General features: G+C 30.2%; 1 protein-coding gene across 8 annotated transcripts in view; it reads left to right on the plus strand.

Moving 5' to 3' along the window:
* mask (multiple ankyrin repeats single KH domain) overlaps window positions 1-20,814 on the plus strand; it is an 83,602-nt gene that overhangs the window by 59,742 nt on the left and 3,046 nt on the right. For 6 of the 8 annotated variants that reach the window (XM_087160890.1, XM_087160891.1, XM_087160889.1 and 3 more), the window contains 7 exons: window positions 1,495-1,671; window positions 2,998-3,159; window positions 5,300-5,486; window positions 7,537-9,742; window positions 12,810-13,043; window positions 18,702-18,874; window positions 19,760-19,945. In XM_087160890.1, the coding sequence (XP_087017016.1) occupies window positions 1,495-1,671; window positions 2,998-3,159; window positions 5,300-5,486; window positions 7,537-9,742; window positions 12,810-13,043; window positions 18,702-18,874; window positions 19,760-19,945 (3,325 nt within the window). The remainder of the gene's footprint in view (window positions 1-1,494; window positions 1,672-2,997; window positions 3,160-5,299; window positions 5,487-7,536; window positions 9,743-12,809; window positions 13,044-18,701; window positions 18,875-19,759; window positions 19,946-20,814) is intronic. The other 2 variants (XM_087160893.1, XM_087160892.1) reach the window with 1 other exon arrangement.

The following is a 20,814-nucleotide window of genomic DNA, read 5'->3' on the forward strand; positions in this document are numbered from 1 at the left end:
AAATATGTTATTTGAGTTCCTCATGTAATAAAATTGTATAAAAAGTATCAGGCTTTGCTTTTTTATAAAAATGAGAAAATTTGTAGCAATAACTGTTAAAATAAAGTTTGATACATCGTATAGATTAACGAGGATATCGGCAGAGTCTGAGCGTGTGATTCTTTTAATTTGCAATACAAACTTTGCATCCCGTAATAATATCAGTATTTTTTTTAAAAATCGAGAGAATATCATAATAACTAAGCAATAAAAGAGTTTGGGATTTCAAAAAAATCAAGTAAAAATTGAAAACAATAGTTGCTGATAAAAATTATCAAAACACTACATATATTTACGATGGAATCTGTGCCAGTTGTGCGCAATAAAGTAAAGACAGATGCTTGATTTAAAATTTTCATTAGCGTAAGAAAATAAAATTATTGGATCGATTTTATTTCAACTCAATTTTAGAAAAATAGGAGGGTCAAGTGTATGGAATTGATTCATTAATTATTTTGCTACAAATGGGAATTTGCAACAAAATCCTCACTCACAGTCATTTTTTATTAAAAGTAAAATATGGTGTTCATGAAGGAAAGAACTATATTTCTAGAGCAAAATATCTTTTAAACTTTCGCAATTTCCATTTTCTTTTATATATCTGTATATTATCTAATCGAAATTCTAGCTAAAGCTGGTAAATATAATTTTTTTTATTCTCAAATAAGAATAGAAAAACCACTAGCATTTCTTTCCGTTCCGATGCACAAGAAAGGCTTTTATGAAACGACTTCAGCAGAAGAAAAAAAAGCTGCAGCAATTTTTATTTTATTAATCTTTAGTTATCATTAATCTCAAATGAGAATAGGAAAATTACAAGCATTTTTTTCTCTCCAAAGCTCAAGAAATAAATCTTTTGAATATAATTCTGAAGAAAGAAAAATCTTTCGAAAATTTCTTTAGAAAAGAAAACCAAAGTTTTCTTTTCTTCATTATCCTTTATTTTTCATTGTTATTAAATGAGAATAGAAAAATGACTAGCATTTCTTTCCCCTCTGATGTGTGAGAAAGGCATCTTTTGATTATAAATCCGAAGAAAATTTATCTTTCAAATTTTTCTGCAGGAAATTTGCCAATTTTGTTGCTTTTAAAGGAAAATCTTATTGCCAAAATTCTGCAATGTTTTGAATCAGTGTCACTGAGTGAAATCTAAAGTTAAGGAACGGAAATGTTAAATAATGTAAAATGAAAGTCCTTAAAAAAGTTATCAGTTTTATTTACCTCTATGATTTCATAAAAAGAAAAATTAGAAGGCTAATTATTAAATTTTATGATCAATTAATTATTTTTATCATCGCTGACCATCCTTACCCCTAACACTTTTTTAATTACTAGAATACCAATGTGACAGTTGTGTATGTTAAATATACAAATATAAACAGATAATTTTAGTCAAATTTTTTTTTAAATAAACGTTAAATTTTTATGCCTGTCAATATATGAAAATTGTTGTAGGGACTCTCTGGAAGAATTAGCAGCACTTGATCTTCCAACTGATGTAACTCTCTCAGCTGGCTTAAGGAGTCCATCTGCACCCAATCTGCCATATACTATTAAATCTTCCCTAACAAGTAGTGCTTCTCCTAAAAAATGGCAAAAACGTGATGAAGGATGGAAAGAAGTTGTTCGCAGGTAAGTTAATACCTACTACAAATGTCTATGTTTACATTAGTACAGTGTGACCACAGAACTGGGTGAACAGGAAATTTTATCTATCTGAAAAATCAGAAAATTTGATAAAAATGCCACTCCAACTCGAAAAAGTTGCAGAAAAGAAACTAGCCGGTAGAGTTGATTGTATTCCGGATTTACCCCGGAATTCCGGTTTTTTTGTAAGATCATTTCAAAGCATGGGATTTTTTAACATATTTCGTGTAATTCTGCGCATTTTAAGGCCTGCCGAGTTTCACAATCTAAAATTTCAATTTAGAAACTTTCGCTAAATTTCGTTAAAGAGATGTTTTCATAAATATTATTCTTCTGCCAATTTTTTTTTTTTTAGGTTTTAATGTTTATTTGAAATTACATCAGAATACGTGATTTTAATATCTAACATTAGTAATCGAATGAACCGGGATAATAATACTAATGTATTATTATCATGTGATTAGTATATATTCACGTGATTTCAAAGTTACATATTGATATTTGTTTTTACATGCTTTAAAGATTATGCATCGCAATTTGTAATTTCGCGTTCTTAAAATTCAATATCGTGAAACATATCGTGATTTTAAAATCAAATAATGAGATTCTTGGAAGAACTAAGTTTTTCTTAAATTAGTTACTGTAAAGGTGTAATATTTTTCATTGGTGAGTAATTTAATTATAAACTTTGGTTTAGAAAAATTATAATAAGTAAATATAGTTTGTATTGTGGTATCGAGCTTTTGCACGTGAAATTTTCAGAATTTTTCACTTTGCCTTACAATCATCCCTGACTAGTTTAATTTAAAGTACCTTAAAGTAGAATAATTTTTTCAGAAAAAATTTTACGAATTCTAAAACAGATTTTTTGATGTCCAATTTTAAGATCAATTTATTTCTTAAAATGCATACCTTTGTTGACTGTATGAAACTATGTAAAAAAATTTCTTTTTTTTTTAAAAAAAAGTTTTTTTTCTTCAAAAATTGATTTGAAGGTAATTAGAAAATACTGTATTATTTAAATTAAAAGTTGTTGTTCAGGATACAGTATTTCATTGGAGATATTAACTTAAAATGACAATGTTTCAAGCTGCGATTAAAATTTACTCTTACAGTTACCTTTATTCCATCTTTAGTAGCAACAACATGAAAGAAATGCTCTCGAATGCAAAAGTTCGAAAAATTTGTCAAAATCACTCATTTTCTTTTTATTGTTTTAGAACTTACCGTAATATTCCCTTTGTTTGTTGTATAATTTTGTTCTGTTTTCTTTGCTGTAATTTAAAAAAAAAATATTTTTCTTCTCCCTAGCAAACTGTTTAATAGATCCAAAAAGGTCACTGTTCCTGCTAATGCTATCAGCAGAGTCATCGGGCGTGGCGGAATGAATATAAATGCAATCAGAGAACACTCAGGGGCCCATATAGAGGTGGAAAAGCAAAAAGGACCGGGTGATCGTACCGTGATTATTAGGTAAGTTGTATATTAATAAAGGACCCCATTCATTTTATACGGGAATTAGATTACTTGGTTGAAATTTTTATATGTTGTTGTTGAAATCCTTCCGCATGGGCCAAAGAAAAAAAACAAGTGTTGAACTTCCATTTCACATAATTTCTAATTAGTCATTCAAAGTGATTGGGTCAATTTTCAAAACTCCATATTTCGAAATTAACCTGATTTTTAACGTGGAATCCATGAGAACTTTCAATCAGGAGGATTTCAACTATGACATTTCAATATTTCGGCCAATGCGACTGAATAGACTCCAGCAGAAATGACTGGGACTTAAAACTTATAGAAAATGGGGGGGGGGGGTGGCTTTCAGATTTATCTGAAATATCACTTCTCTTTTCATGACAGGTAGACTTTTGACTTGGCTTTTTACAGTGTCCAGCAATTTTGAAAACCCGGAATCATTAAGGATTTTATTGATTCTTGAAATTTTAGGAAAATGTCAAGGAATTACTAAAACAGGCTTAAGTTTTAAAACGACAAACGAGCTTTCACCGAATGCTTTAATCATTCGTGCATCGCTTCATAAAGCAAGTTTTCTCCAACATTTCTACTTAGTGGTCCTGAAGTTTCTGATTGTTTTTTCTGTAATAAATAATCATTTTTAAAGATGGTTTTTTTTCCCAGAAATTATTAATAATTTTTTTTAAAGGTAGTATTTTTTCCTTCACAAATTATTAATAATTTTCATTCGTTTCACATGGTTTTTCAAATTCAATATATTTTTGTTAGATAAATAAATACTAAAGTGGTTTTTCTATTTTTTTATTGTATTTTGATTGATTGTTATAAAGTTTTGATTTTCTTCAATTTTGTAAAACCGGTTTTTGATGACATGGTGTTCTCATGCATTCAACTTACGTCGCTAACTTCATAATCTACAAGTGTTCTATCATTGTTGTTTTTTTCTTCTTTTAATTTGCTGTTGATTGATTACGCATAGCTCATGATGTCACCCCTTATCTATAGTATGAGAGCACTTAAGTTTAGTTGAAGATGGTTATGTTGTATACTTACTTTTCGTTGTTGTTTTGTTACTCTGTTTGTCAGAGTTCAATGTGTCTGATAATTTTAATATGTTTTTAAATAAATAATTCACCATGTAAACTTCGTTTTTGTTTCAATGAAAGTTAATATTTAGTTGCACTGATGTTTTAGCGACTATTTCAATTCCTCCATAAATCCACATCTTTTCCCTATTGTTTTTTTTAGCCACTTCTGCTTTATTCTTTTTCTTTCTGAATCTGAAATTCTTTATGCAGTGCTATTACAAGAAGCTTTTTGTTTCGCTCAGCTCACAACAATGCTAATGTAAATCTACATCATTTATGGATTGTTTTTTCGTCAGACATTTGTCTCTTTTTCGGCTATTTCTGTGTGATTTTTTTCAAGTTCAATATTTTTAAGATGTTATGGCTAGCAAATTTCGATTGCTAAACGCTCCATTAGATCTAAAATCCACATTAAATTCCAATCACTTTTTCACTAGGTTGGTTAGTTGTCTTTTTTTCACCCAGCCATTTTAAAATCTTGATGTTTTTAACACCTTATTATTACGACAAGCAACATTTTCAAAATATCAGAATTAAGCTAATTTAGAAACTGGTTTATAGAAAGCACTAATTTTACTGAGGAACTTATTTTAAGTTAAGCTATCTCTTTGAAAATAGGATTTTCTTTTAATTATAAAATTAAGATATGTGTATGTTTTGGGATGAGATACTTTAAAACCTTATGTAATATTCTTCTTTATTTCAGATATTATAAAATCAAGAAAGTTATGGATTTAAGTTTAAAAACATATTCAAAATGGAAGCATGTAAGAAAATAAACTCAGTATTGACATTTTTTACGCTTTTCAGTTATTAACAGCCAAATAATACATATCTTTTTTTTCCGAAGTTGAAGTATAGGTTTGGGACTTGGCATTAGTTGAAAATGGCCTTATAAGGGTTGTGAAGGTTCCAACATAAGTGGATTAAAAATTACTTTAAATCTGTAATTAAATTAGTTGTGTTGTCATTTATAAATTGTGTGTTCTAGTCTTGATACATAAGATGCATATTTTAATAACTAGGGTTGATTCATGTACTTATAGGGGCTCTCCTGAAGCTGTACGCCTAGCTCAACAGTTAATAACTGCCTTAATTAAAGAACCTGAAAAGGATTTATCTGAAATACTATCTAGGTGTGGCATAAATCGCCTCACAAATTCATTTCCTGAAAGTTATCGAACTACTGCAACTATTGGTGTTATGAGCCAGCCTCTTCCATCTGCTGCACAGGTTTGTCTTTCTGCATGCTTAAACTATGCAATCTATATGTGCATGTTAAGTCTGTTCTGTATTTTAAAGCTTATGTGAGATTTGTCTAATCTTGTAGGGTTAGTCTGTGTAAGAAATTTTTTACTTTTGCGTCAACTTTATTTCTCTTTCATTGCCATAGTTGCATAATAACATTGTTGCTGAATATGCATTAAATCTTATATTCAGCCTATTACAGCAAATAGAAAATTTTCATTTCAGTGATAGGAAATGCATCAATCTATGATATTTATCTATTGAATGTCATTATTTATTTAATCATATATGCCTTATCTATTTTATTTTACTGTCAAATTTTTATCATTAAAAGAAAGGGTAATTTCATACCTTAAGCAGAATACAGTGGGGCCCCTATTTACTGAATTTCACAATTTAAACAATTTTACTTGTTCACTGATCAAAATAAGCGTATAAGAAGCCCTAAATTTATGAATTATTTCAAAAGCTAGAAAAAATAATTTTCAGCTTTTTTTTAATAAAATTATTATTTTTTAATATTTTTTTTTTAACCTTTGATGTTTTTAAACAAGTAAATGAAGATACAAAAAAAAAAAAAATTCTTTATTTCTCAATAACCTACAAATCTTCCTAATAACTATTTAAAAATCTCAAAGTATAGATTTACCTGTGAAATTGTAAAAATGTACTTCTGCCACTAGACTTTAGTATCATTTGTTCAATAAGAATAATTTACAGGAAGTTACTCACGAGGGAGATTTAGGTGACTGAATAATGCAGATGAAAGAAACAAATCCATTGTTTTGGTTGTGCTATATGTTTAGTTAGACTTTCTTGGACCAAGTTTCTAAAAATATAATGAAAAAATTTTGTCATATTTTGTTATTATTGAAGCATTACAATGTTTAAGGGGTCACAGTATCTTTGCAACAATTTTTTTAAATAAAGGTACAATTATTCATTTTGTAGATGCTTTACATGCTCATTTAACTTATAATCAATAATTTATCCTCAAAAAATAATTGAATTGTTTTTTAAAAATTTTTTTAAATGATTCACAATTTTTAAATCCTTAAGGCTTTTTTATATAAAATATATTTTCAAAAAGAAATTTTTTTTCTTAGTGCTTAAAATATTCATCTTAACAATTTTGTGCATTCACTTGCTGATATATCAATTAGAATATTTTTATAGATTATTTTGTAAAAAAGTAGGGGGAAAAAAGGTTAAAAATTCCTGTTAGGTATATATAACATGCTGTAAAAATTGCAGTACCTCATAAAATGCTTATTCCATTCACAGTTTAAATAAGTGCATTATACTCGAGATAAAAAAAGTTTACTTCAAAGCTTTATCTTAAATTAAAAAAATTCCTTAGGGATTTAGTTAAGATTAGAACACAAAGTTATGATCTATGAGAAAAAATACTTTAAAGTCTGTCTGCTGAGTAAGTTTCTGTATTAGGACAATCAAAAATCATTCATGACTTTTTTAAAAATGTAGATAGAGGTGATTTTTTTTTTCAGTGCATTTGAAATAGTTTGATGTTTTATTATAACCAATAAAAAAAAAAATTCAATATTTTGGTCATTTTTTGGGTACTGTGACCCCTTAAATTTTGTACCAAAAGATAACCTTGAATGTTAATATCATTTTAATTGTCTAGCTTCAAAATTTTTTATTGTTTATCCATAATTGATCGTTTGTATTTTTACAAGAAATGAAAACAATTTCTGTTAAATAATTACTAATAAAAATAATTTATTTTTTCACAAAAAAAAAACATATGAATTAAAAATACTAAAAAATAGATTTCTCATTTTTTAAATTTTTATTTATTTATTTATTTTAGTAACTAATTGTGGTAAAAGTATATTCAATTTTTGCTTACGCAATCATGGATGATGAAACTTTATAAATTCCAATTAAATGTCTAAAATTCTAATTATAGTACTTCATTTATTTTTGAGTTAATCTTTTCTTTTTTCTGTACCGCTTTCAATTGTAATTTTCATTGAATTCGTGAGAAACATGATTATGCTTTCTTTTTTAGGTATCTACTGCTTCTAATTTAAGTAAAACTACAAGGCAACAGATTGTTACTAAAACATCAGGGACTTTCACTGTATCTGTTTCCAAGACAACTTCCATTCCACCTCCTAGCTTACCTGCTAATGCTACTCCTCCATTTACTAATCAAATTAGGTCTGTTTTATCAAATGCTCAGAATATTAGGCCTGGTATTCCTGGCACCAATACATCTACAACACCACCTTTTCTTAGTAATGGACAAAATGCCTGGACTGGTGTTGTAACAGGTAAAGTTCCGACAAATATGCCTCGACCGTCAGTTCCGATTTGCTCACCGTCGTCATCCATGAGTGTAACACCAGTAGTTACAAGAATTACACCTGATAAAAGTCCTGTTGCTAGACAGCTTTTCAATCAAGATAAAAAGAATAGTAGCTTACCCCCTGGTACCACTACTTCAACAAAAACTACAGTATCTTATACTATGGCTGTAATTGCCCAAGGAAAAGCTTCTAAGTCAGTACCAGCAAATATTGTCTCTGTAGCTTCTAAAGTCACTGCAGCTGCAGATACAAAAATTTCAACAATATCTCCGATATCTCATGAAAGAGCAGGTAGTGCCCCTCCATCCACTGCAGTGATGCATAGTCAAATAGCTTTAAGTCATGGTTCTTGCTCTGGGCCTTCTCCGGTTCAACCTTTTACCACCAACCAATCACCTAAACTTCCTAATGGGTCAACCAATTCTCAACAGGGAACGAATAGCATTGTTGAGCCAAGAATATCTATCTCACAAACACCTATCCAATCCAAACCATTTGTAAATCCAGTTGCAACAACAGCCCAAACAAGTTCTGTAACTGTTTCTTCATCTGCAACGCATGCTACCCTAAATTCTGCATCATCTGGTCAATCTACTATTGCACAAGAGTATTCACCCTTCAGTAATATTTTTGCCAAAGTTGCTCAAAGTGTATGGGGTCAAAAAGATAAAGAAAATTCTAAACCTAATTTTGCTAGTGTAGCAGCATCCGGTGTAACTTCAGTAGCTGCCCAAGTTCAAAATTCAAATCCAGTTCAAAGCTCACTAACACTTACTTTGCCTCAAAATGCCGAACCAGAGTTAATTGTAGATGTCGCAAAAGCACCCGGTTATCGGGGTAATCTTCATATATCACCCAGTGCCTCCTCTAACTCCTCAGCTTCATCTAACCCACCACAAATAGGAATACCTCACAGTTCCAATTTTGGTCCTATCGGTAGCGGACCTCGTAGTGCACCTTGTACCCCACCACTGGGTCCCATAGGACCTCCGTCCTCGGCTGCACAGAGTGCACGTCGCTCTACTCCTCCAATTGCTCCTAGTCCACCACCATCTGGACCCCACCTCTCACGTTCATTACCTGAATCCCAAAATTCTACATTAAGTGAAATTCCCAGGTCAATGTCAAGTGGTGGCTGCTCTGTTCTTCCATCAGCCCCTCATTTGACATCTCAAATGTCAGAGGTTATGTTTCATCACCAAGGACTTGGTTTATCTTCTCATCCCAGTCGCCTGCAATCTTATCCAATGGCTTCAACGCTTTCAAGTCCTGGCGGAACAAATACCACTTTTAGCCAGCATAGTCCTTTGTCCTCCGTGGGTTCCATTTTACCTGAAGGTGCAAATAATGGAAACATGCAAGTCGTGCAAAGTAATCTTAATGCTAATGCACCTGAATTCGCTAGTCGAAATCCCTCATTGCTGATGACTCAGCATGGTCCACCTATGCATCATTTGCAGCGTTTGCCATCTGGTGCAGTCAACTTCCAAGAAAATTCTGTGCCGTCACCTTTAGCCACTCAGTTTAGGCCAATGTTACCGAACACTAGTAATTTAAATCCAAATTTCAATTTACATACCTTAGCTTCACTACAGCAAGCTCAAGCAGCAATGACAAATAGGTTCCCTTACCAGCATGTTCCAAATCATCAGCAGCAACAACAACAACAACAAAGTGGAGAATTCAATCCGAATAATTCTAATGGTGGAATGAGTTCTGTAGTGGGTGGAATGTCTCATGATGCAGACTCATTACCTCTTTTAAGCATGGTCGCTGGATATCATCCCTCTGGAGTTGTTCCTGGTGCTGGAAATATTCATTATCCTGGGATGCAGCCTATGATGGGGATGAGACAAAGCCAAAGGTCATCAAATAATACGCCTTCTGTTGGAACATCTTCAAAAGGTAATTTATTTTAAAGGATTAGATGAATTAGAATTTTCTTTTCTGAATTTGCTTTAAATAATGTATAATTTTTCCTGATATTAGATAATAATCATTGCATTAAGTAATTTTGTTAATGTTTATTTTTCACGCTTTTTTTAAACACATTCAAAATATGGTTCATAAAACCTGAAACTCTCTGATTCCATTAAATTTTTTATGATCCTATGATAGTCAAACATTACCTTTTTCTGCATTAGATTTTATTTTTAATAAATCAAATAATTCATTTTGCCATTTTTTATATTCCGAGCTAAAATGTCTTCGTTAAATTTTAAAATTAAACTTGTAACCATCAGTTAAGTATCTTGACTTATTAATTTGCGTAATAGATCACACCATCTAGTGCATTTTTTAAAGCTATTTCTAGAAGATTTTATTAATTCAATTTTATAGGAGCATATAGATTTGCTCTGAATCAATTATAATTTTCTGTCTTTCATTAGTGATTTATAAAAAAGAGTCTTACTTATTAATTTAGTCTAAAAATTGTATTGTATTAAAAAAAAAAAACTTTTTTAGAAAGAATCGAGCTGGTTGTCTATTGTTACTTTTTAATATTGTTCCAAAAAAATAAGTGCGATAAGTTCCACAATTCACGGGGTGGCCACCCACCTGCAAAACCTGAAATTATCGGAAAATTTTTTAATGCTTGAAAAATCAGGGAAATTTGGATAAAAACCTGGAAAAATGAGGGAATTATAAGGAAAAGCTAGAATTTTTTTCTTAATTTAAATTATTTTTCCATCCGTTTTATCTACTTTATTTAGACGGAAATTTATTCTCAAACAGTTGAAATATCATCAATTTAGCAATACTTTGCTTGCATTAAAATTCTTTCTATTATCTAAATATAAGTTTCATTTAATTGTTGTTAATATACACTGCACAGTCAAAATTAAAATTAATGATTTTTCAGCTAACTTTTACAAGATGGAAAATGTTATAAAAGCACATTGTCCATTCCAACAGGAAATAGCAGAAAATTTAAAGAAGCTATTTATTTGAAAAATAATGTTTATAGTATTAAGTATCTGATCAGTTTATAGTATATAGTTTTACATTTTTATAGTATCAGATCAGTCATTATAATGGTTATCATTAACTTAAATTTATATTAAACTTGAAAAATTTACATATGGCATTAAAGTAAAAAATTTTAAATTTTTTATATATCATATTTTACAAGTGCATAGAATTTTTTATTCAAATGTCAACTTCAAAATTCAGTCAAGTTTACATTTAAATTACAAACAATTTGTAAATGAGTTATCATTTTTTGCTTTCGTGTTTATACATCCGACAGCTACAATTTAATTTAAACTTATAAACAGTTTTTATAAAACAAATTGTTTTTCCATAGGTTATGATGTATTAAATATTTAATATAAAAATTAGATGATTAAAAACTAAACTTATATTTTATACGATAGTTTTTCTAAGAAATTTATGTTCATTTTTTTGCGTACAACATCATGGAATTGCCCAATATCTAGTTTTTTCTATAAAATAATATGCAACGAAAAGTTAACAATTTTGCCTTTGCAAATACTGAGTATCTCTTAAAATAATCGTGTTAATTCAAAACAAAAAACATTATTTAACATTTGACTTTAGATATTGGTTTAAAGAAAATTATTATCAATGAATTTTATAAAGAGCACTGTTAGGATAAAATATGGTATATAATATTCAATGTTGAAATAAAAATAAATAAAAAAATTTATTGATGGATAATCATCTAAAATTATTTTCTTTTGCTAAATGAAAACTTATCCAAGTTTTTTTTTGTGTGTCACTCTGTATTTGCTTTAGTACATTTTGTGCAAAAACTACTTAACACTTTAAAACATTTTTTATTCATTAAAAGCAATATATTCTACAAGCTGAACACATTTTCTTCACATCTATTTAAGCTGATATATTAAAAAAAATAACATTTTCAATAAAATACTTTATATTGACACTTTTTTAGTATCCCTGACCTGGAAATTTTAAGATTTTTACTGAAAAAAATCAGGGAAAATTTAAAACCTGATTTGAGTGGCCGCCTTGTCAGTAATTATAATAAAATGAAATTTAATCATAAAATGTCATGTAAAATAATGAAACTGTTACAGGAGGTCTATGTTATTTAGAGAAGATGGATTTTCAGCAATCTTTTTATAAAATTGGTCTAAATTTCCCTTTACAGTAAAAATAATTCCTACCATTTTATAAGATTTTACAGTAATTTCAATTTAATAGGACTTGCTAGAAATTGGTATCATCAGAATCATAACGTCTAAATTTACTACAATTGAAAATGTCTTCAGTTTTAATATTTTCTTCAGTCTACCATTATTAAAAGTTTGTGGATTTTTATCATTATTTTCTAATTGGGAAAACTTTTGGTTAATTTTTATTTGTTATTTTCATTCGAATGCTTATAAAAATTTTCATCCATTTACATCACCAATTACTTATTAAAAATGTTAATTTGCTGTAATCACCGACATTAAAGAAAATCTTTTGGATTGATACTGTTAAAACTACTAAGTCTGATCTAATGTAAAGTTATGTAATCTAAATTTTTGAATGAAACAGGTATGTTTATTATATGTTTTTCTTAACTATCTTTGTTTGTGAATTGTGCATCTTGTTGTATATGTAATCTGTGTGTTCTTATTTTTATCCTTCCCTTCCCTTTCCCCCTAATTTCTGATAAGTTTTTATTTGTTAAACTCTTTTTTATTTAATTTCAAAATTGACTCAAAATGTTCTTTTACGAGTCGAAGAATCGATATCCATCATTCTGGAGACCAAAATTAAAGGAAACAAAAAAAAAAAAAAAAGAATATTTTGGGAGCCAAAATTGAATTAGGGGGAAGCTATTAATTCTTACTCCTGTACTGATTAGAAGGTGCCAGGCTTTCGTTGGCGTTCTCTTATCAGATTGTTTTGTCCCTTTTAAATTTAAATGAGTGGAAAACAAAAAGCCATTTTATTTTCAATACTTTATGTAAGACGTTCTGAAATTCTAATCTAGATGAGGGGTCTCCAATGGCATCAATGTCTCCCAGTGCTTCACCTCAAGGAAGCAATTTACCTTCACCTACTGGTATGAATATGCAAGAGAATCCAAACCCTGCTGGCACTATTGGTGAGGATCGCAAATTACCAAGGCCGATTGGTACGGAGCGAGCACAGCGAAAAAATCCTATCTATGGAGGTGTGTCAGATCACACTACTGGGATCTGGGCCTTTAACTCTGCAGGCAGATGTAAATAGTTTATTTTATTTTTCTGCATTGGTTTTTCTTTTTATGTTTTTTTATTGCTAGCTTACAAAACTCTGCCTGACTCTTTATTTTCTTAAAAGCATGCAGTTTTTGTCTATTTATTATTTAAAATTATCTGCTTTTTTTTTCATTAGTGCTGATCCTTTTTTTTAAATTTTATTTTTGGAATGCTTTTTTTTTCTTGTAAATCCTCAATTACTCCATCCCCAGCCAGAAATGAATGTCTGCTCACCAATCGGTAAGCGAAAAAATTTCTGAGTGGGGTTTTGCTGTAACTGTTGGGATATGTTGCTGAAAGCTTTGTTAGGTTTGTTATCTTTTTATTTGTAATTTAAGTTAACTTGATTTAAATAGCCTTTAAAAGGTATCCTGGAACTTTTAATGTAATACTTCTCTAAGATACCTTTTAAAGGTTAAAAGTGTGATGTTTTGACAAGTTTTTGTATATTTGTAGCTTCTAAAAGAAAGAAACGTTTTTAGTGATATGTTTCGACCCATTTCATTGTATTTTTTACGTAATATGGTTAATAACTATTGAAATTTTTTTTTAATCTAGTTCTTGTCATCTTATATTGACCTTTTTTTCTTAAACCAAAGATGCATAGACACATTTTTACTAATGAGCCCCAATGGATGAGGCTGCATTAACATTCTAAAAAATGAATAGATTTTAATTTGATATTTTAATGTTTGGTTTGATTATTACTATTTTTTTTTAATATTTATTCTTGTTTTTTGGTTGATAACTATTACTCATCCAGATTTTGAAAACCTTGAAATTACTAAAGTGTTTTTTTAAAAAAAAAAAAAAAAAAAAAAAAAAAAAAAACGAAATTTCGCTTTTAAGTAAAACATATTTCCTTTTAATTGAATAAGAATTCCAAACTAAATCATCATTTATATCCCGAATATAAAAATTGCATTTAAAATAGATGATAAAACCGGAAAAAGTGTGTGCAGAAAATGATGTTACAAGACATTCAGTAATGTCTACTTTTATGATAAACAATTGTGTTTTTCAAGTAATATTCTAATACAAAAATTGGTGAGTTAGAATTGGGATTTTCAGAGCATTTTTTAAAAAAGTTTTTGCATTATATTGTTATTTCAATTTTTTTTAATGTTAACTATTTTTTATTTACAAGTATATAAAAAAATCACAATTTTAAAATTGTTAAGAAATTATTAATTTCATGTTTTGCTCTGCATTGTCTCTTTAAAAAAAATACTTTAATCTTAGAATAATTTTTAACATTCTAACTTTTGGAAAGGATGCAAGCAGCCAACAAAAAGTTTTATCACGCAAAGCAGTATGAATTTTCAAACTTCAGTCACATTTTTCTGACTCTTCCAATCAATATCTCAGAAGTCATTATTTCGATTTCCGTTTTGTTTTTGCAAGATTATAAAAAAAATTAAATGCTCTACAAATATCTTTATTTTTAAGTTTTAAAAGTTTGCTTTTATGAGAAAAAGTAGAAATTAACTTTCGATGCTTTAACTAAAAATCAAGTATTTTAAAAAGAAATCATGTGCTACTTATGAAAAAAATATACACAGTCCAGTCACATTAATGGGACCACCCCCTATCTTCGACGTCAACGTGAAATAACCAATCACAGAAGGCAGGTGGCATCATATTACAGTAGAGTGCATGTAAAGGATGTCCTAGGGCATCGGAAAGCATTTCAAGCGTTGGTGTAATGCAAAAACGTATCGATTTATCCGACGTCCAAAAGGGTATGATTATTGGCTTTCGGACCAAGTGTGGAAGCATTTCGGAAACGGCCAATATTGTGAACTGTTTTCGTACCACCGTGTTGAAAGTATACCGTGCATAGTAAAATGGCACTATCCAAAATCAGCGGCGTGCCACATGCGGTGCACCACGGGCTATAGATGGCAGATGCAAAGGAAAGCTACGGAGACGCGTTCGGGTGAATAGACGTGCAACTGTTGAGCAACTGACCGCCTAGATGAACCAAGGGGCTACCAAGTGTGTATCCTCAACAACGGTTCAGCGAATGTTGCTGCGCATGGGCCTCCGTAGCAGAAGCCTGGTTAATGCATCTATGCTGACTGCTGTTCATCGGCGACGAAGGCTGGAATTTGCATACCAGTACCGCAACTGGACGTCCACAGAGTGGCGACAGGTGGTTTTATTCGCTGAATCACTTTTTATGCTCCATCGGACGGATGAACGCTGGCGTATACAGCATGAAACGTCCGAAAGCAAACACCCTACAACAATTGTCGAAAGGATCCAGGCTGGAGGAGGGAGCATTATGGTTTGGGGAATGTTTTACTGGCATTTACTGGGTGCACTCATCATTGTGGAAGGAGCGATGGATCAGCACAAGTGCGCATCTGCCCTTGCGGACGGTGTCCACCCCTACATGCGAATGATTTTTCCTTAGAATGATGGCATCTACCAGCGGGATAATGCGAGGTTTCATACAGCTCACAGTGTGTGTGCGTAGTACGAAGAGCCCAAGGATGAGTTTACCGTACTTCCCTGGCCAGCAAACTCTCCGGATTTAAACCCAATCGAGAATCTGTGGGACCACCTCTATCGGGTTGCTCGCGCCACATATCCTCAACAGCGTAATTTAGCGTAGCTGGCCAAGGCACTGAAGTCGGCATGGCTCAACATCCCAGTGAACACCTTCAGAAACCTAGCTGACTCTCTTCCTGCACATCTCACAGCGGTCCACTCTGCCAAAGGTGGTTATTCTGGCTTTTAACAGGTGGTCACATTAATGTGACTGGACTGTGTATATACCTGCTTTATTGGTGAAAATAATTTGCGAAATTTAGTTTCTTGGAAAAGGTGATTTTAGTTGGAAGATTTAACATTTACTGTGTGAAATGCATTATGATCGATAACCTTTTAATCCCCCCCCCCCAAAAAAAAATAAGAATTTCTCTTCAAACTCCTTGGGTTTGGATGTAGAACTTACTTATACACATATGAGTAATAAGGGATGTAAGATGAACTCCCTTTTCTTGTCCATTCACGCACCATAATCCCTTGGTTGAACTGTTTGTGTGATTTATGACAAGACAATTGAAGACAGCCTTGGTGTTACCTTTCATTGCTTATCTACGTAAAATTAATGATACAAGTAGTTTAAATTATAACAAGAAGTAAAATATTTTTCATTCTGGCTGCTTCAATAAAATAGGCTGGTGCAAGTCTTGCAGCTTAAAAAATTACTCATTAAATCTTAAGTTGTGTGTCGTAACAACAGAGCTATGAATATATATATTTTTTAATGTTATGTTTTGATGTCCAATCATTTTTTTTCTTTTTAAATATCTTCATTTCACCCAGAATCTCATCAAATTTGGAAGCTATCTACTTAATGTAGCTAAGCTCTGCATTTAAATGATTATATTATTTAATTTTCTCTCAGAAAAATTTTAAAACATAAAAGCTCTTGTAAATGTTAAATTATAATGTTTAGATAATCTATTATTGTTCAAAAGTATGCGTAACAGTTGAATATTTTGCTTAATTTTATGAAATTTAGTCATTTCAGAAGTTACAATTTTGTGAGCAATTTTTAATTTATTAGAAATTGTTCTTTTTGCATGCAATAAACATTTCTTTATTTTTATTATCATTCTTTAATTGCAAAATTAATAATAGATATAAATGTAAAATTATTTTTAATTTAGTTTAGATAAGAGAATTTTAGACTCATGCAGGTAGTTCCAGAGATATGTCATAATACAGAAAAGGTTAAACTAGCAGTAATTGATCCAAACATTAGTCTAGTCTCCTGGTTTCTATTTTGACCATTCTTCCAAATTATGGTTAAGAGTCGCAAAGCTTAATCTGTTGACGATAAAAAATTCTTTTATTTCTTTATTACTTATTGATAAGCCCATAAGCAGAATATTTTCAAATGTTCTGCAACAGGACTTATTAATTATACAAATGTTATGCAAGCATTTCACGGCGAAAAAAAAAGTCTTACTTTACGTTAAAATACTATATTTTCATTTATTAAAATGCAGGATCATACACAGATAAGCTACATTATTTTTTAAACCAAAGCAAACATTCTTGATTTGTTACTTTTTCAAATATCATTTAAAAAAAACTTGACTACCTGTATCTTCAATAAGGGACAGCCTTTTCGCAGGAAAACGCTGTCACTTATTCAAGATACAAATTGTTCTGCAGGACTTCGTTTGTTCTGCGACGTGCGTCACAGTTTTAGGCACTTTCTGCTTCTGGGTTGATAAGCATGTCTTGAAGCTGGTGTTTTAAATCATGAAGATTGCATCCTACTATGTGAAAAAAAAGTTGTAATTAAAGAATTAATAAATCTAACTTTCTGTGTAAACATTTCTGATACAAACATTGTCTTTGCATTGGATTCACGTTTAATTTGTATTCAATAGGTAGTTTGTTAATTGTATTGAATAAGGAGATCTGATTTGTCACCATTTTTTAATTTATCACACAGCACATCATGGAGTTAAAATGGAAATAATTTCTATAAATAAATGTGGTTTAAAATTATTTTGACTACCAATATAATTAAATAATTTAAACATATGTATGGTAGCTAGCTCTTCAAAATTGTTTTTAAATGTTAGCTAAATTTTAACGTAACACCAACATGCAATCTTAATTTAATTGGCTTTTCTCTACTTCAAGGAGATTACTTTTTTGAAGAGCTTAAAAGCTTTCAGGTATATATTTAGAAACAAAATTGTACTATTTCTGAATTATCTTTTTTAAATTTTTAACGAATTCAGTTTTTTTACTCTCAAAATACGGGAAGTAAAACAGCAATTTAAGAAAATTTGGTCCCAATAGTTAAGGATAGAAGCAGTAAAAAATTTGGGCCCTTTAATGTTAATTTCACGTTTTACAAATTCATCAATGTCTCAGGAATTTTTTAAGCGAGTCAGTAAAAATCCTTTATCCAAAAATAAATAATTATTTAGAATTTTATAAAAAATTTTGCACCATTATAAAATTTGCAACTTTAAATGACCAAATACAAAATTTTAATAAATAGTTCTCAGGAAATCAAATTTTTTTCTTTGCAATTTTTTAAAATTTGATAGCTTTGAAATTATTTTTAAGAATTCTCTTCTAAGAAATTATTTTATTTAGAATCTTAACCCATTTAAAAAAAAAAAAAAAAAAGATTTGTTTATATAGAGAAGTACATTTTCGTGTCTGATTTCTTAACTTAATATTTTGTCTACTCTAATTAATCAGCATATTTAAGGTTATGCCCTTGAATAATTAAGATTAAATCCTAGTTTGTGATCATAGTATCGAAAACCATTCAGGGTGTACGCTTTTTTATTTTGCACAATTTACAATACAATACTGCAAAACTTGAAAATTATAGCATTGAAAAATAAATTCCATAAATGATGTATGTATTGATTGATTGATTGCATGCAAAAGTCATATAAGATTTTGTAGTTTTTTTTTAATTAAAATAAATATTTAGCCTAAGTTATTTCCCTTTATTTTTTGCTTTTTTAACTTTCTTCTATTGCATCAACTTTCTACCTGATTATTTTTAGTATCTAGTTTTTATATTTTGTGAACTTGTAGCTTAATCATTATAAATGTATGTTAAAAGGAATATTTTGTTTTTTCAGCTGCAGCAGAAATGCCCGGTACAGGAGATTGGATTCAAAATATGCAGGGGACATTAAATCCTATCCAACAAGATGATGTAAGAATACCACCTGCCATGCACAATTTCAGTAATAATAGGTTTGCTGATATGATGGCCATGGAGAATAATCATCAGATTGATCAGTCATTCCAGGTAATGTTCTTTTTATTTGATCCCAAATTAGAATTTTAATATTTGATTATTTCCTATATTAACTGTTAGTAATAATGTGACCTTGTTAAAAATTAAACATTGCTTCTTTTTATGGCTCATGGCCTTTTAATTGATCGTTTAACTGGAAAATAACTAAAGTTTTTTTGTTAAATTTTTTCTATTTTATTCTGCTAATGCTAATTAAAGAAGATGCAAATTTGTGGCACAATTATTCTTGGAAACTATGAACCAATTTTATTACTAATTATGCAATGATTAAATAAAATTTGTTAAAATTCAATGGAAAAGCAAAGGTACAAAATAAATAAATTATATTTTGCAAGATTAGAGACGGTTATGAAATTTTTATTTTTAAGAAAAAAAACTACTATTAAAACTAAAATCACTTTCAGAATCTGATAAATCATTAGGAATATATACTCTGTTAATTGCTGAACGTTTTCTAGCAGCCATTTCTGATTAGAAAACGGCGACAATCATAGTGAAGTTAGAGTGATAAATATTAAGTACCTTCAAATGCCACCATTTAGTGAACTTGCTAACAACATCTGTCGCTCAAAACCCAAGTTAAACGTCAAATACTGTATATAATTCATTTCACTGATTAAACAGTGAAAAGGCGGGATGCGCTCCCTAATAAAGGAAAATAAACACATGCCCGCTAAAATTGCTGAATAAGCTAATTTTGCTACATTTGAGTTGCCGTGGAAATCGCTGGATCAGCAGCCAGATGGTCAATTGCCTCGCCGTTAGGCATTGCCAAATCACTGTTCTAATAGCTTTGTTGATTGCCACTTACAACTGCTCTATGTTTCTAGAACATAATTTAAAAAATTGTATTGAAATTAAACTATTTTATTCTAGGCCATGACTGGTGGTGGGTTCCCTTTCGTCAATGGACTACCTCCACATTTGCTAGCGCCTCACTTATATCAAAATAATGCTGCTGCAGCTGGACCTGGACAAGTGGATCCCCAAGTAGAGATGTGGGGAATGCACCCCAAAGTACCCTCTGGTGATGGCCTACCGCAAAATGTAGATCATAAAATGGTATATTAACTTTTTCTACTCTTTCGTTACTTTATTTCTGTACAGTTTTTTTTCCTTCACCAAAAATACTTTCATCTATAATTTAAACTTTGAATTTTTCTTTTCACCTGATTCACTGAGTAAATAATTTTTTTATAATTTCATCTGCCAGCAAAATATAATGTTTTGCTGACATGTTTCTAAACCTGCTGTACTAGAATGGTGAGAATTAAACTATGGCGACCCCATTTAGTCATGAATCATTTATTGATAAAGTAAATAAAGCACGTTTTTCTTTATATTTAAATTTGTTTGATCCATCTCAACCTGTTTAATGCATACCCTCATTCACCCTGGTTTGTTCCTTCATCTAGTATTATAAATCCACTTGAAAGAAAGTCGTGTATTTATTTTTCCAAATATTTTCTATAACCAACTTTTAGGCAAATTCAACCTTAAGGCACTGGTAATGGTACCATGTGCTATGTGACTTGAAAAATAATTTGTACTAAGCATTAGTATTGTTTATGATCTTTTTAAAAGATAAGTACAAGAATCTTAATTACGAGCATTTAATCAGAATTATGAAAAAACTGCGCCATGCAACTGAATGCACCCAATTTTTATTTTTTAAGAAGGATTAGTTTTCTTATTGACGTGTGTAACTTATGACATTTTTGTTGCAACATCTCTATATAATTTCCCCTACTATTTGCCCAGTACATATTTCAAGGCTTCGAACTTTCCATTCATTAAAGATACAGTAACACAGCAAAAAAATTTATCACTGTTTGATGCATCATTTATTCAGTAACTATTTCTACTAATTTAAGTATTTTAATCTTTTTTGCCTTCTGCTGATGTCCTGTTGTAGACAATAAAAGAATAAA

This window comes from Parasteatoda tepidariorum, chromosome 4 (assembly GCF_982258835.1).
Source record: "Parasteatoda tepidariorum strain Cologne lab strain chromosome 4, Ptep-v5.0, whole genome shotgun sequence".
Lineage (NCBI taxonomy): Eukaryota > Metazoa > Arthropoda > Arachnida > Araneae > Theridiidae > Parasteatoda > Parasteatoda tepidariorum.